The sequence below is a fragment of the Phocoena sinus genome, chromosome 2, assembly GCF_008692025.1.
Source record: "Phocoena sinus isolate mPhoSin1 chromosome 2, mPhoSin1.pri, whole genome shotgun sequence".
NCBI lineage: Eukaryota > Metazoa > Chordata > Mammalia > Artiodactyla > Phocoenidae > Phocoena > Phocoena sinus.
The window spans coordinates 152,240,578-152,255,461 of NC_045764.1; the positions used below are offsets into that span (position 1 = coordinate 152,240,578).

Consider the following 14,884-nt stretch of genomic DNA (forward strand, 5'->3'; position numbering starts at 1 on the left):
CTGCCACTGAGGACGGTGTCAGACGTGAAGAAGCAGAACTGGGAGATGTCTGCTCAGACCTGCCTTCCGGCCAAGTTCTCAAAGACGTGGTCCAGGAGAGAGATGGGGTGGGGCTGAGGAGGGCCAAGGATTTTCTGGGAGCAGGGCTGGTGTTATGGCTGCAGCCTGTACCGTCACACAGGGCCGGACTTAGAATGGCCTGGGACTTGGTTTTATGCTCTGCTGTCACTCTCTTAAAATTCTTAGCAAAAACCCCACAGACCATGTGGCCCGTCCTGTCTGAGGGAGAGGACATTGACACACAAAGGGCCTTCCTGTCTGGGGGGCAGAACTGGGGAGAGCTGTAGCAGCCAACCCATCACCTCCCCGCAACAGCTCCAGTGGAGATGAGACTAGAGGCCTCCTCTTGACTTTGGCCAGATGGAAGCTGTGATTCTGGAAGAAAGGAGAGATGAAGAACAGCCCTGACCTCAAAAGCTTGCAGGTGAGGGCAGGGGTCAGGGAAGGACACGTCTCTCCCCCTTAGGCCCTGGTTGTCTCCCCAGGAGAGGGGAGGGGGGGCACTGACCCCCCGCCCTTTGGGTTGGAGTTCTCACGCCGCGGTTCAGAGGCAGGCGGGCAGAGACTCCGGTGGGAGGTGGTGAGGCCTCAGAGCCAGGAAGAAGGCTCTTCAGGGGCCTCGGCCAGCTGGGCCGGCCCAGGACCGCTCTGGCCTCTGGGCTCCAGCCAGTAGGTAATTCAGAAATTCCTCCAGAATGCTGCCCCACCTGCCTACCTCGCTGTCTCAGCCTGAGCCAGCCTGCGGGGGCCGCCGACGCCTGGTTTCCACCTCCTAGAGGCTGGCCAGCCGCTCCCGCGCCCACACACACACACACACACACACACACAGCGCCCTCGCTCCCGGGGCCGATGGTGCTGGGAAATGAACTAGCAGAAAAGGAGCTGGTCGTGGGTCCCCAGCCAGGGCCAGGCTCCACGGAAGAGGGTGGAGAGGAGGCCCAGCCCTGTGTGTGTCATGGGGGAAGTGGCGAGGCTTGAGCCTTGGGGATCTGCTGAAGCCCAGCCTGGAGCCTGGCCCAGTTCTCAGAAGCCAGCCCAGCGGAGTCTGCCCTTCCTGGCAGAGTTGGCCAGGCGTGAGCCAGGAGCCCCGGGCAGGGCCTGCCCCAGCACCCCCATCTTCTGTCCCCGAGGCTGAGAACTGGGCCACCAGAGACTCCTACCCCGGCATCTCCCAGGATCCCAGGCCGCTAATCCTCTCTCCATTAAGATGCAAATTTTCTCAGAGGCCGGGAGAGGCTGGGACTCATGGCAGCCTTTCATTTTTCACATCTGTGGGAAGCTGTGGCCAGCTGACCTCAAGTAAAACCCAGAGAAAAGGGCGAGGGAGGGAATTCGGTCAAACTGCTGGCAGCAAGACTTGCTTCTGCAGGGGAGGAAGGAAGGGGGCAAAAAGGGTAGATGAACTCTGCTCACAGGACAGTTTCAAAACCATGTCCTGGGCAGGCTTTGCTACCAGGACCTCCAGCTTTGCGAGGCCCATCCCGGACAGGGCGCCAACGGCACGAAGCGGGTCAGGAGTCAGAGCCCAGCTTTGCCACTGACTGGCCGCAGGACCCTGGTCAGAGCGTGACATCTAAACGGGAGCTGATCGCCCCCTCCCAGGGTCGCTGTGAACGTGGTCGTCACCAGGGACTTGGAGGGGCTTGGCGCCATGCCTGGCTGCGAGGATGCACTCCCGATGCCGACCCTGCCCTTTTCCACGGCGGTAACTCTGCCCACCCCTGGCCCGAGCTGCATTCCCCCATGTTCCCACGGCCCAGCAGCAATCCCAGGCCTGGTTCTCAGACTCGGGGTGTTAGCAAGCTGGATGTGGACGTGTCCTGGGAAGAGCTCCCCGGGCCCCCAGCACGGTGGAGGCGGCCTTCTTCCCTCGCCTTTCTCAGTACCACGTCTTCACCACATTCCCAGAGGCCAGGTGAACCTTCGCTGAAGGACCCTGATTCCAGGTGCCTAACGTCGTCAAAAGAATCCAGGAATACCCTGACTCACCTCCAGGTTTACCAAGTCTCCAAACCTGCAGAGCACCAATCTTCATTCCTCATCTCCTTGAAGAATAAGAGGGTCTCCCAGAAGGGCCTCTACATCCACAGGACCTTTAAAGTCGGAAAGCCAAGCACAGTCCTCTCTGCCTTCCCTGGAGGGCGACTCTGCCAGCCACTCCTACCTGACCAGACGACACTTTGCCCTCCACTGCCCCCCCCCCCATTGCCTGCTTCTCAGAAACCCTGACTCAGTTTTCCCTGAGCACAGCTTCCCCGCAACTGTACTCCCCTCCTATCTTGACCTCTGTTCCTGCCTGAGGCCTGACTCTTGGCCCCAGACCTTCAGCCATGAGCTCTACACCTTTCACCGCTGATCACTCCCACCTGTCACCTGGTCTCCCTGACACCAGCCAGTGCTAGTCTCCTTGTGGGTTAAGCTTAGAAACAGCTGATAAAAATGGGTGTTGCCGGGACTGCCCTAATGGTCCGGTGGTAAAGAATCCACCTCTCAATGCAAGGGACCCGGGTTCGATCCCTGGTTGGGGAACTAAGATCCCACATGCCGCAGGGCAACTAGGCCCGTGCGCCACAACTACTGAGTTCGCACCTCAACTAGAGAGCCCGCGTGCCGCAACTACAGAGCCCACGCGCTCTGGAACCCACGTACCGCAACTAGAGAGAAGCCCACACGCTTCAACGAAGACCCCGCGTGCCGCAACTAAGACCCGACGCAGATGAAAAAATAAATAAAGAATATTTAAGATTTAATTTAATATTTAAGCTAAATTCACATTTGGCTGCTAGAGGGTACAGACTGAGCCCGTGCTGGTTCCTCGCTTCCCTGGCTCTGCAGGGTCTCCCAGAGGCTGGGGGGAGGGGGGACCAGCTCGGCCTCCGAGCTCCGGGGTCCCTCCTGGCTCTGTGATCAGCTGAGTGCAGGCACCTCGGAGTGAGGTGAGTCTACGGCCCTAAGGACGAGAGCACAGGGGGACTGACTGACCCTGAATGAGAGCTGAGGAAAGAGAGGGCAGGGTGTTTGGTGTCAGACCAACGTGGGTAAATCTTAACTCAGCTGGTCCGTGACCTTGACCTCACTGGCATTCGTTTCTTCCTCTGTAAACTGCGAACAGTCACACCTCACAGGCTGTGGTAAGGAGTGCCGTGGGTAGTCCTTGAGCGACAGTGGGTTCAAGCATGGTCATCTGTCAATTACGCTTCATCACTTTTATGTGCACGTGCTATCTATTCTTCATGCGGAATTGAGCTGACGTGTGCGTGTCTAACAAGGTTCGGAAACATAGCAGATGTTCAATACGTGTTAGGTTTCCCTGCACTGGGTACCATGAGGACATACATCCCCCATGGGCTTGTCTCTCTCTCCATCCCCCGGAAGGAGCCAGAAAGAACACCCTGCACTTGGCAGGGAAGAACCATGAAGGTGAATCATAGGTTGTCACCCCGTAAGGTCCCTTTGCTTCAGGAGATCCGTGAAGATCATCCCGGGATGGGCAGGAAGGCTGAGCCTCCCGGGATCCTTAGCGCAGAAATTCCAGGGGAAGGTTAGACTCAGTTTTCCAGGAACATAATTCCACATTCCTTATACTCTGACACACAAACATGTAAGTTTTCTTTTTCCTATTACTAAGCTTAATTTTTATCATGTCACATTCACCCCTCTATCATCTCAGATAACATAGAATTTAATTCAATAACTTCCAGATAAACTTCCAGTCACTGCAGTGATTTCTAAATTGTTTCATGCTTAAACTCCATTAAATCAGGAAATCCCTCTGCATCCTCATCCCCTCCAGGGCTGGTTCTAACGCTGGGGGTCCAGGCAGTTTCCCAGGATGGGTGTGTTGAGGTCCATGGCTCAATTTTGATCTACCCCGTGCGGTCCACACTCTGTCCTTTGGCCTGCCTCCCATGTCAGGCCCCGCCAGCCCCTTAGCCTCACCTCTGCATCATCCTTGCTCCTGCAGAAAGACCTAGGGGTGCATCCCATGGAGGGGTCTGGGGACTCCCAGTGGGGCTGCACAGGACCCCATGGAACCATCGCTAGATTTCTGGCACTGTCTGCCTTCCCAGAGCTACAGCCAGAAAGCAGGGTGCTGGTCCCTCCACTCTTAGTTGTTCAAACATAACTGGGGCTCCTAGTGTCTAGGCCCCAATGATTCAGCCCAGCCAATGGGGAGGTGAGAAGATCCACACCAAGTTCCCCACCTCGTGCCCAACCTTCTTCCTCCCTGACCCAGTGACCTTCTCTGTCCTGGGGGTGATGGGAAAAGGGGGCACAGGAAGGCGGTAATTAGTCTCGCCTGATCGTATGTCCCATCTTTAACCTTTAAAACAATGTAAAAGCTTCAAGCCTGCGTTGATATTCATCATCTTGCAGCTTGAATGCTGAGGAGTGTCCTAGGGCTCATTGGTCAGCTAGTGCTTGACTGTGGTCTCACGGCCCCAGGGAGAGAGTGGAGTGTAAAACCCTCCCCCAGGAGCCAGTGCTGAGGTCATAACCTCCGCTGCGAGCTGGGGCCCAGAGCTGAGGACGGGAGAGCCTGAGAGACGCCTCCTTCCTCTTCCAAGGAAACAGAGCGGATGGTGGTTGCTCTCAGCCCTAGCTTCTCCCCATAGACCAGAAAGAGCTGCCCAGCCGCGCAGCAGCCTGGCTTTCTTCACTGTCCCTGGCCCAGCCCCTTTCAGAGAAGCTCACCTGCAGCCTCTGCACTGGCTCTTCCTCATCCCTGCTCACTCCAGGCCTCCACGCCCTGGTCCAGAGGGGAGCTTAGAGTTGGGTAGAACTGGCTTTACCTGCCTCTACCGCGGACCACCTGTGTGACTTCAGCAGGCCACTTAAAACTTTGGGCCTCAGCTTGCTTGTCTGTACAATGGGAATAAGACACTTCCTTCCAAGGGTTATGAGAATTAGGTAAGAGGATGGGTGTCGAGTGCTGAGCTCAGCACCTGGTTCAGAGTCAAGAGAGGGCAGTTGTCTTTATTCTTACTGTCATTGTCCCCATCATAGCAGGGAAACAAGTTAATAAATTGTTTCCTAACAGAGCCAGTTAAGGGAGGCCTGCTGGGCAGCTGTCCAGGTACTAACCCAGGAGGAGGCTCAAATGCTGGGTGTTATAACATCACTGGTCCTATAACTGGACTGGATAGCTGTGCTCTCCAGCACTCCCCAGTAAGAGGACCCACTTTGACAAGCTGCTTGGGGGCTGGAGAGAGACCCTCGCCAAGGAATATGCTCAATACAAGAGCTGTTTACTAAAGCACCTTCCAAAGAGGACGGGCTGGTGACTGGCAGAATGTTTGCTGGTGGAGAGGGGTCAGCAACTCGGGGCAGGGCTAAGTTTCCCCGGAGAGTACAGGAGAAACAGGCTGCCGCCAGCTTCCCCTCCTCTACCCTGCACCCGCCACTCAGGGCTCTGCCTCTCCTTCAGACTAATGTCAAAAAATATTTAAATAACACAGTGTGAAGGCACTCTGAATTATTAACAGGCCGGGATGCCACACAGCCCTGCCTGGGCCTCCTGGCTCCCCAGGGGCTGCTCCGAGCAGAAGTGTAGTCAGATAACATGTGGGGGGAGAAGCCCGGAAGTGGGAGGGGCAGGATGGGGGCTGGGAAGCCACGTCTTCAAGGTCCCACACTGGCCATCTTCTCTGAAGTTTTCCCCCTCTTGCCCTGTGAGAACCTCTCTGGCGCAGGGCTGCTCAAAGTGCCATCGGGGGCCCTTCTGCAAACTGCTTGCTCAGACCCAGGGACAAGTACAGAAAGTGTCTGCAAACATTTAGATACCTTCCTAGCAATTCGACTGTCAATTTATGTCGGTTAAATCCAATTTAAAAAAACTGTATTTCTTGTTCGTTTCATTTTTTTTCAGCAATTCTTTCGTGTTATATTTTACAAAAGAAGACAGCCGTCATTTTTAAAAAATTTTATTGAAGTCCAGTTGATTTACAATGTTGCGTTCATTTCTGCTGTACAGCAAAATGATACAGTTATACACGTATATATTCTTTTTCATATTTTTTCCAGTATGGTTTATCACAGGATACTGAACATAGTTCCCTGAGCGATACAGTAGGACCTTGTTGTTTATCCATCCTATATATACTAGTTTGCAACTGCTAATCCCACACTCCCAGTCCTTCCCTCCCCCACCCCCTCCCCCTTGGCAACCACTAGTCTGTTCTCTATATCGGTAAGTCTGTTTTTGTTTCGTAGATATGTTCATTGTATCGTATTTTAGATTCCACATATAAGTGATATCACAGGATAATTGTCCTTCTCTTTCTTACTTCACTTAGTATGATAATCTCCAGGTCCATCCATGTTTCTGCAAATGGCGTTATTTCATTCTTTTTTATGGCTAAGTAGTATTCCATTGTGTATATATACCACATCTTTATGCATTCATCTGTCGATGAACATTTAGGTTGTTTCCATGTCTTGGCTATTATAAATAGTGCTGCTATGGACATAGGGGTGCCTGTATCTTTTTGAATTATAGTTTTGTCTGGGTATACGCACAGGAGTACAATTGCTGGATCATATGGGAAATCTAGTTTTTTGAGGAACCTCCATACTGTTTTCCACAGTGGCTGCACCAATTTACATTCCCACCAGCAGTGTACAAGGGTTCCCTTTTCTCCACACCCTCTCCAGCATTTATTATATGTAGACTTTGAAATGATGGCCATTCTGATAAGGGCCGGTTGTTGATTAGAAATTACAAAGAAAACAATTGGCTCTTGACCACAAAGAGCTGGAGAAGCTCTGCTCCAGATGTCTCTTCATCTTGGTCTTAGCAACCGTCACATCAACATATCACATTAAAATGTGCCGCTTAGAAAGACCGTGCACAGGAGGCGCCAAACGCCCCCTTCCCTGGTCAGCTCCCCGACCTTAGCTGTCCAGCTTGGAAACTCCCTCCTCCATCAAGCCCTCCCTGCCATCCAGTTCACAGCTCTCTCTCCTCTCCTGGAATCCATAGGACTTTCTGTCTCCACCACTCATTTGGCACTTTAGCTAATAAAAATAACAATAATTGAGTGCAAGGCTTTGTGCTGTCACATTAAACGTGCACCTCCATTGTGTTGTCTCTTGGGGCTACTTTTCAGCCTCTGCTGCAGACATTTGACCGCTGTGTGTGGAATCCTCCACTCCCAGCTTTGAGGATCCCGGGCAGCAAGCCCACCCTCCTGGGACCCCCACCCCACCCCCGCTGGGCACAGGGCACCGAAGGCAGCAGACAAACAGACAAATACACAAATAGACAAACACACAAATAGACCCAGTGGCAGAACTGCTGGCGGGGGGCTGGCAGCGAGTGGGGGAAGGGAGGAACAAAGGAACGCCTTTCTCTTTCTTCAACATTTATTTCCAAGCACCAGGGTTTTTTTCTTTTTGTTTTAAAACATAATTATTTTTTTTTTTTTTTTTTTTTTTTTTTTGCGGTACGCGGGCCTCTCACTGTTGTGGCCTCTCCCGTTGCGGAGCACAGGCTCCGGACGCACAGGCTCAGCGGCCATGGCTCACGGGCCCAGCTGCTCCGCGGCATGTGGGATCTTCCCGGACCGGGGCACGAACCCATGTCCCCTGCATCGGCAGGCAGACTCTCAACCACTGCGCCACCAGGGAAGCCCTGATTCTTTTTTAAGTCATACGTTCACAAGGTAAAAAAAATGTAGAACCTACAGACAATAGACATCAGATAGGCTGTGTGCCGCCCACCAGACCCCAAGGACCCCCCCACCCCCGCCCCCCGCTTTGGAGACAACCATTCCTCCCCTCCCTTCGAAGATGTCTGTGCATCTGCGGGTATTTTGTGTCCGTCTCTGCCATCGTTTTCACGTCTGTGAGAACACACCACAAACCCCTTTGGCACTTAGCCTCTTCTGTTTCAACAGCAGATCTGCAGGCAGCTACCCACCCTCATGGACTTCTCTCAGAATCTTCTTTCGCATAGATCCAGAGCTGGAAGGTTCCTCAGAAACCTGCTCTTCCAGGGATGCCCAAATGGACACTCAGGTGTGGGCACCTGCCTGCTGGGTCAGAGTTACCTGACACATGACCACACCTTGGCAGGGGTCAGTGGGAGGGCACCTGGGAATCCGTATTTCTTTAAATAAATTGAATAAATTCAGCTTGGTAATCTCAGGTGAGCCTTGTGCAGGTTGTTTACTCCTCTCTAGTTACAAGTGAGGAAACTGAGGCTTAGGGAGGGAAAACAATTGCCAAGGTCACACAAGAAGTGAGTGTCAGGGAAACTCCCAGCCTGGGGTTGGCAGGGTGGTGCATTTCCCACTGCTCCAGACCTTAGTTAGTTTCCAAGGACTACCCTAACTAATTACCACAAACTGGGTGGCTTAGGACAACAGAAATTTATTCTCCCCAAGTGCAGGAAGCCAGAAGTCTGTAATCAAGGTGCCCACAGGGCCCCACTCCTTCCGAAGCCTCCAGGGGAGAATCTTCCCTTGCCTCTTCCAGCTGCTGGAGGCTCCTGGTGTTCCTTGCCTTGTAGACACATCCCTCCTATCTCTGCCTCTGTCAACACATGGCCTTCTGCCCTGTGTGTCTCTGTGTCCTCTCCTCTTCTTATAAGGACACTAGTCATTGGATTTAGGGCCCACCCTAAATCTAGGATAATTATACCTTGAGATCCTCAACTTACTGCATCTGCAAAGACCTTATTTCCAAATAAGGTCACATTCTCAGGTTCCAGATGGACATGAGTGGGGCAGGTGGTTATTCAACCCACTACAAACCTTCCCTAATAAACAGCTCCGTAGGCAGACTGGAGGCCTGCTTTGGCCTCCCAAGCCCCAGCCTCAGAGGTTTCAGGCAGCCTTAAACCTTGGGGCCAGTGGACCCAGAGGAGCAGCTTCAGTCCAGGAGCTGCACATCCAAGCTGCTGGGCATAGTGCCCCGGCTTCCCTGTGCCAGGTACCCACCTCCAGCTGCTGTTAGTGTGAGCTGCTCTCAGCTGACTCCTTCTGAGAATTGCCCCAGCCTACTGGAGATGCCTGGCTGGAAATGCTGGTTGTTTCCAGACAGAAGCAACAACAAATGATACTGGGGTACAATAAGCCAATCTCCGTGTTTCAGGAAGGGGCAAACTTTGCAGTACCATTCATATTCCAGAGCTCCTCATGGGACCAGCTGAAGCGAGACCTCTGCTGAACCCACCTGTTTGCCAAGCATCCTCCCTTCCCCCTCCTGCTTCTCTCATTCCCTTACAATTTCACCTGCCAGCCCTCCTTCGAAACCTCACTTGCACAGGAATCCCTGCCTCAGGCTCTGCTTCTAGGCAATCTGACCTAAAACAGTGAAGGAGCAAGGCCGTGTGTAACAGGTGGGGGAACAGACACAAGGGCTCTCCTGCCTGAGCCAGCAAACCACCCAGCCCTCCTGCTCAATCAGCCCTCCCTGGCATTCATTGGGTGAGCATACCATGGGCACCAGGCACCCTCAGGGAGGAGGGGGTGGAGTGGGCATGCAGAGGAGGAAGAGATAAAATAAATAGGTATCTCCATGGAGCTTGTATTATGGAAATAAGATGCACAGTCATGAGCTGACTTGAGAGCAATTGCAGAGGGATGTGTCAGCATGCCAAAACCAGCCAGAGGCTCTTGGTTATCTGGGGAACAAGTCATAAATGGTTTCTGAGCAGGAATTCATTTCTAGGTACCCTCCACCCCTGACTTGGCCATATTCTCTTGGCTAAAATACCGAGAGGTGAAGGTCAACAGGGCCAACTAGAGTCCACCTGCCACAGGCCCCAAGGGCAGGCAGGACTCAGGATCCACAAGTACCTAAGCCATTCTTGCTAGTTAATTGGTTGGTTGGTTAGTTAGTTAGCTAAAGAAAGAGAAAAACTGGGGGCAACCCAGGCAGAGAGAACAACATGGACTAGGGCTAAAGAGAGCGTGGCCTGGTTGAGTACTATATGAGGAGGAGTGCTATATGCAGGAGGGTGAGGAAGATTGTTGGCAATGAAGCCTGGGAGCTGGGCTGGGAGACCACAGTGATGTGGAGGGCCTTGAGCGCTAAGCACAGGGATTAGGGCTTCACCTTGAAAGTTGTGGATAGCCACAGAAGGATTTTAAAAGGAAAATTATTTGATCAGATTTTCATTTTTGAAAGATTACTTTGACAGTGGTTTAGAGGGTAATTTGAGAAGTGGTGTATTAGTTATTTACTGCCACATAATATGTTACTGTAAAACTTAGCAGCTTAAAACAAAGAACATTTATTATCTGACATGGTTTCTGAGGGTCAGGAATCTGGGAGCAGGCTCAGTGGTGGTTCTTGGATCAGGGTCTCTCCTGAGGTTATAGTCAAGCTGTCTGAAGGCTTGACTGGGGCTGGAAGATTTGCTTCAAGATGGCTCACTCACATGCTTTTGGTGGAAGGCCTCAGTTCCTCCCCACGTGGGCCTCTCCTTGGGGCTACTCACAACGTGGCAGCCAACATCAGAGCCAGACACCCAAGAGAGGATGAAAAGGAAGCCACAGGGACTTAATCACATGAGTCACTTCCACCATATTCTATTTGTTAGAAGTGAGTCAGTAGGGCCAGCCTACACTCAAGGGGTGGGGTTGGGGGTGGAGCAATTAGCCTCCACCTTTTGGAAGGAGGAATGTCAAAGATTTGTGGACATGTTTTAAAACTGCCATACGTGGTTGGTTAGCCTATAGGGAGAGAGACAAGTTAGAAGACTACAGGAGTATTCCAGGAGAGAAACGTCAAGGTCTGAACCGAGGCAGGAGCAGCGGGCATGGAGAGGAGGGGGCAACTTACAGGGATAGCCTATGTAGCGCGGGGAACCGTGATGGGTCAGGAGCCAGCCTGTGGAGCACACCCGCTTGAACACCAGAGCCCTGGCACACAGGGACAGCTTAAATAGCCTCCACCTGCAAACAGGAAGAGTGGTGGGAACTAACAACCTCCAAGAGTGTTTGGATGGTAGTAGTTTTCTGTAGCAGCTTGAGGGACGGAATCAGCACTAACTAGGCTGATAGCTTCCTGGAGCCCAGTGGTGAGAGTCTTTTGAATCTATCCCTCCAGAATAAGATTAGGACGAGAGCACCCCCACCCCTTATAGAAGATAGAAACCATAGGTGGACAATGATAATGGCAGAGCAACATGCTCTGAGTCAGTATGTCAAGTACTACAACTTTACCAACCATCCTGGATGTGACAAGCATGTGTTCATTTGACAAAGTTTGCTGAATGTCACCATGTCCCAGGCATTCTGCTAGGCCCTGCAGAGAAAAAGGAGGAACTTAAATGGCATCAGACTTCTCAACAGTGACACAGTGTCTTCTGGAAGCTAGAAGACAAAGAAGCAATGCTTTCAAAGTTCTGAAAGAAAATTACGTCCAACCTGAATTCTATATCCAGCCAAACTATCAATCAGTATGCAGAGAGAATGCAAATGTTTCAGACAAGCAAGGCCTCAAAAATCTTTATTTCTAATGCACACTTTCTCAGGAAGATTTGGAAGGTTTGTGCCACCAAAAAGAGAGAGAGAAAGAAAGAAAGAATTCCCAGGATAGTGGAGGGAAGGAAGACTCCAAGATGACACTAGAGACACAAGTTCAGTTTGAAGCAGAAGCAGGACAGGGCTCCGGGAGAGAGTCAAGAAAGGAAAGGAAAGAAGAAAGAGAGAAAGAGGGAAAGAGGGAAAGAGAGAGAGAGAGAGAGAAAGAAAGAAAGAAAGAAAGAAAGAAGGAAAGAAAGAAAGACTACCACTGGCATTTTTCACAGAACTAGAACAAAAAATTTCACAATTTGTATGGAAACACAAAAGACCCCAAATAGCCAAAGCAATCTTGAGAAAGAAAAACAGAGCTGGAGGAATCAGGCTCCCTGACTTCAGACTATACTACAAAGCTACAGTAATCAATACAGTATGGTACTGGCACAAAAACAGAAATATAGATCAATGGAACAGGATAGAAAGCCCAGAGATAAACCCACGCACATATGGTCACCTTATCTTTGATAAAAGAGGCAAGAATATACAGTGGAGAAAAGACAGCCTCTTCAATATGTGGTGCTGGGAAAACTGGACAGCTCCATGTAAAAGAATGAAATTAGAACACTCCCTAACACCATATACAAAAATAAACTCAAAATGGATTAAAGACCTGAATGTAAGGCCAGACACCATCAAACTCTTTAGAGGAAAACATAGGCAGAACACTCTATGACATAAATCACAGCAAGATCCTTTTTGACCCACCTCCTAGAGAAATGGAAATAAAAACAAAAATAAACAAATGGGACCTAATGAAAGTTAAAAGCTTTTGCACAGCAAAGGAAGCCATAAACAAGACCAAAAGACAGCCTTCAGAATGGGAGAAAATATTTGCAAATGAAACAACTGACAAAGGATTAATCTCTAAAACATACAAGCAACCCATGCAGCTCAATATCAAAAAAACAAACAACCCAATCCAAAAATGGGCAGAAGGCCTAAATAGACATTTCTCCAAAGAAGATATACAGACTGCCAACAAACACATGAAAGAATGCTCAACATCATTAATCATTAGAGAAATGCAAATCAAAACCACAAAGAGGTATCACCTCACACTGGTCAGAATGGCCAACATCAAAAAATCTACAAACAATAAATGCTGGAGAGGGTGTGGAGAAAAGGGAACCCTCTTGCACTGTTGGGAATGTGGATTGATACAGCCACTATGGAGAACAGTATGGAGGTTCCTTAGAAAATTAAAAATAGAACTACCATATGACCCAGCAATCCCACTACTGGGCATATACCCTGAGAAAACCATAATTCAAAAAGAGACATGTACCAAAATGTTCATTGCAGCTCTATTTACAATAGCCAGGACATGGAAGTGACCGAAATGTCCATCAACAAATGAGTGGATAAAGAAGATGTGGCACATATATACAATGGAACATTACTCAGCCATAAAAAGGAATGAAACTGAATTATTTGTAGTGAGGTGGATGGACCTAGAGACTGTCATACAGACTGAAATAAGTCAGAAAGAGAAAAACAAATACCGTGTGCTAACACATATATATGGAATCTAAAAAAAAGAAAAAAAGAAAGAAAAAGAAAATGGTCAGAAGAACCTAGGGGCAAGACAGGAATAAAGATGCAGACCTACTAGAGAATGGACTTGAGGATACGGGGAGGGGGAAGGGTAAGTTGGGACAAAGTGAGAGAGTGGCATGGACATATATACACTACCAAACGTAAAATAGATAGCTAGTGGGAAGCAGCCACGTAGCACAGGGAGATCAGCTCAGTGCTTTGTGACCACCTAGAGGGGTGGGATAGGGAGGGTGGGAGGGAGGGAGATGCAAGAGGGAAGAGATGTGGGAACATATGTATATGTATAACTGATTCACTTTGTTATAAAGCAGAAACTGATACACCATTGTAAAGCAATTATACTCCAATAAAGATGTTAAAAAAGAAAGAAAGAGAGAGAGAGAAAGAAACGAAGAAAGAAAGAAAGGAAGGAAGGAAAGAGAGAGAGGGAGAAACAAAGAGGGAGGGAGGAAAGGAAGAGGGAGGGAGAGAGGGAAAATTAGTAACTCCAAGTAGTATAAGAGAGGAAATGTAACCATAGGACACTATAGGGCTCATCTATGAACAAGTTTTACATACACATAATAATCTAAACACTAAATAATGGTTTAACCAAAAATGGACAGGTGTATAGGAAATGTGTTTGGATGAGGAATAGGGATGTGGTTAGAGAGCTAAATCCTAAGATTCCACTAATAGGAAACCACTTGATAATATCTAAAATTATATACATATGATAAAATTTCTAATACTTAGAAATCTGAAGGTAATTAGCTTAAAAAGTTAAATGCAGTTGCCTCTGGGGAGAAGAAATTGGGGTAGGGAAGTTGCATTATAAGCCTTCTAGTACATTTGATTTTTTAAAACACATACACTGGGCTTCCCTGGTGGTGCAGTGGTTGAGAGTCCACCTGCCGATGCAGGGGATGCGGGTTCGTGCCCTGGTCCAGGAGGATCCCACAGGCCGCGGAGCGGCTGGGACCGTGAGCCATGGCCGCTGAGCCTGCGTGTCCAGAGCCTGTGCTCCGCAACGGGAGAGGCCACAACAGTAAGAGGCCCACGTACTGCAAAAAAAAAAAAAACACACATACACCTATTACTTTGATTAAAACAATAAAAGTAAGTAAATAAAAACAGAATGGCTAGTTGGTGAGGGAAGTCGAGCTAGCATATATAGACAACTCTGTCCTTCTCCATAAAGGGAATAGAGAGGTAGTGGTCTCCAGAACCTGGTGAGTGGGCTTGAAGTGGATGGCAGTGTCAGAAGCCTTCTTGGCTGAGTCACAACAAATCCAGATGGCAGAAGTTCTAGCCCCTTTATTTTGGATCAGTGCCCTCTAGGTAGCAACAGGTGAAGAATAAGAGCAAAGGAAGCCAGGTAAGGCTCTTGCAAAGCAGTAGCCAATCCCAGTTGAATTGAATACTGAAGTCATAAGCTTTTACTTGGTAAGCCAAACCAGTTTATGCTTTCTAAAGAGTCCTAAAAAGGTCCCCCTTTCCTCCCTTAGACATAGAACAGTCTTGGAAAGACTTAGATGGTTTTGACCATTGTAAATGGGCACGCTCTTCAGCCAGAGAGTGAAACGGGGAGCAGCACCCCTAAAGTAGAGAGTGTCTGTTGTTTTAGCCAGTCCAGCATCTAATTCTTCTTCCTGGTGGAGCTGCACCCCCTCTCTCAGTTCATGAAAGACTGCGTGGTCAGCCAGGCTCCATGGGGGAGCACATGACTCAGGGCTAACCAATGAGGGCACTGA

The 14,884-nt window shown here is 49.7% G+C and overlaps 1 protein-coding gene across 1 annotated transcript in view; it reads left to right on the plus strand.

The window, feature by feature from the left end:
* LRRC74A (leucine rich repeat containing 74A) overlaps positions 1–2,416 on the plus strand; it is a 42,771-nt gene extending 40,355 nt beyond the window's left edge. The window contains exons 14-15 of the mRNA XM_032621751.1: positions 1,663–1,765; positions 2,381–2,416. Coding sequence (XP_032477642.1) covers positions 1,663–1,765; positions 2,381–2,416 — 139 coding nt within the window. The remainder of the gene's footprint in view (positions 1–1,662; positions 1,766–2,380) is intronic.
* Positions 2,417–14,884: the final 12,468 nt, after the last annotated feature.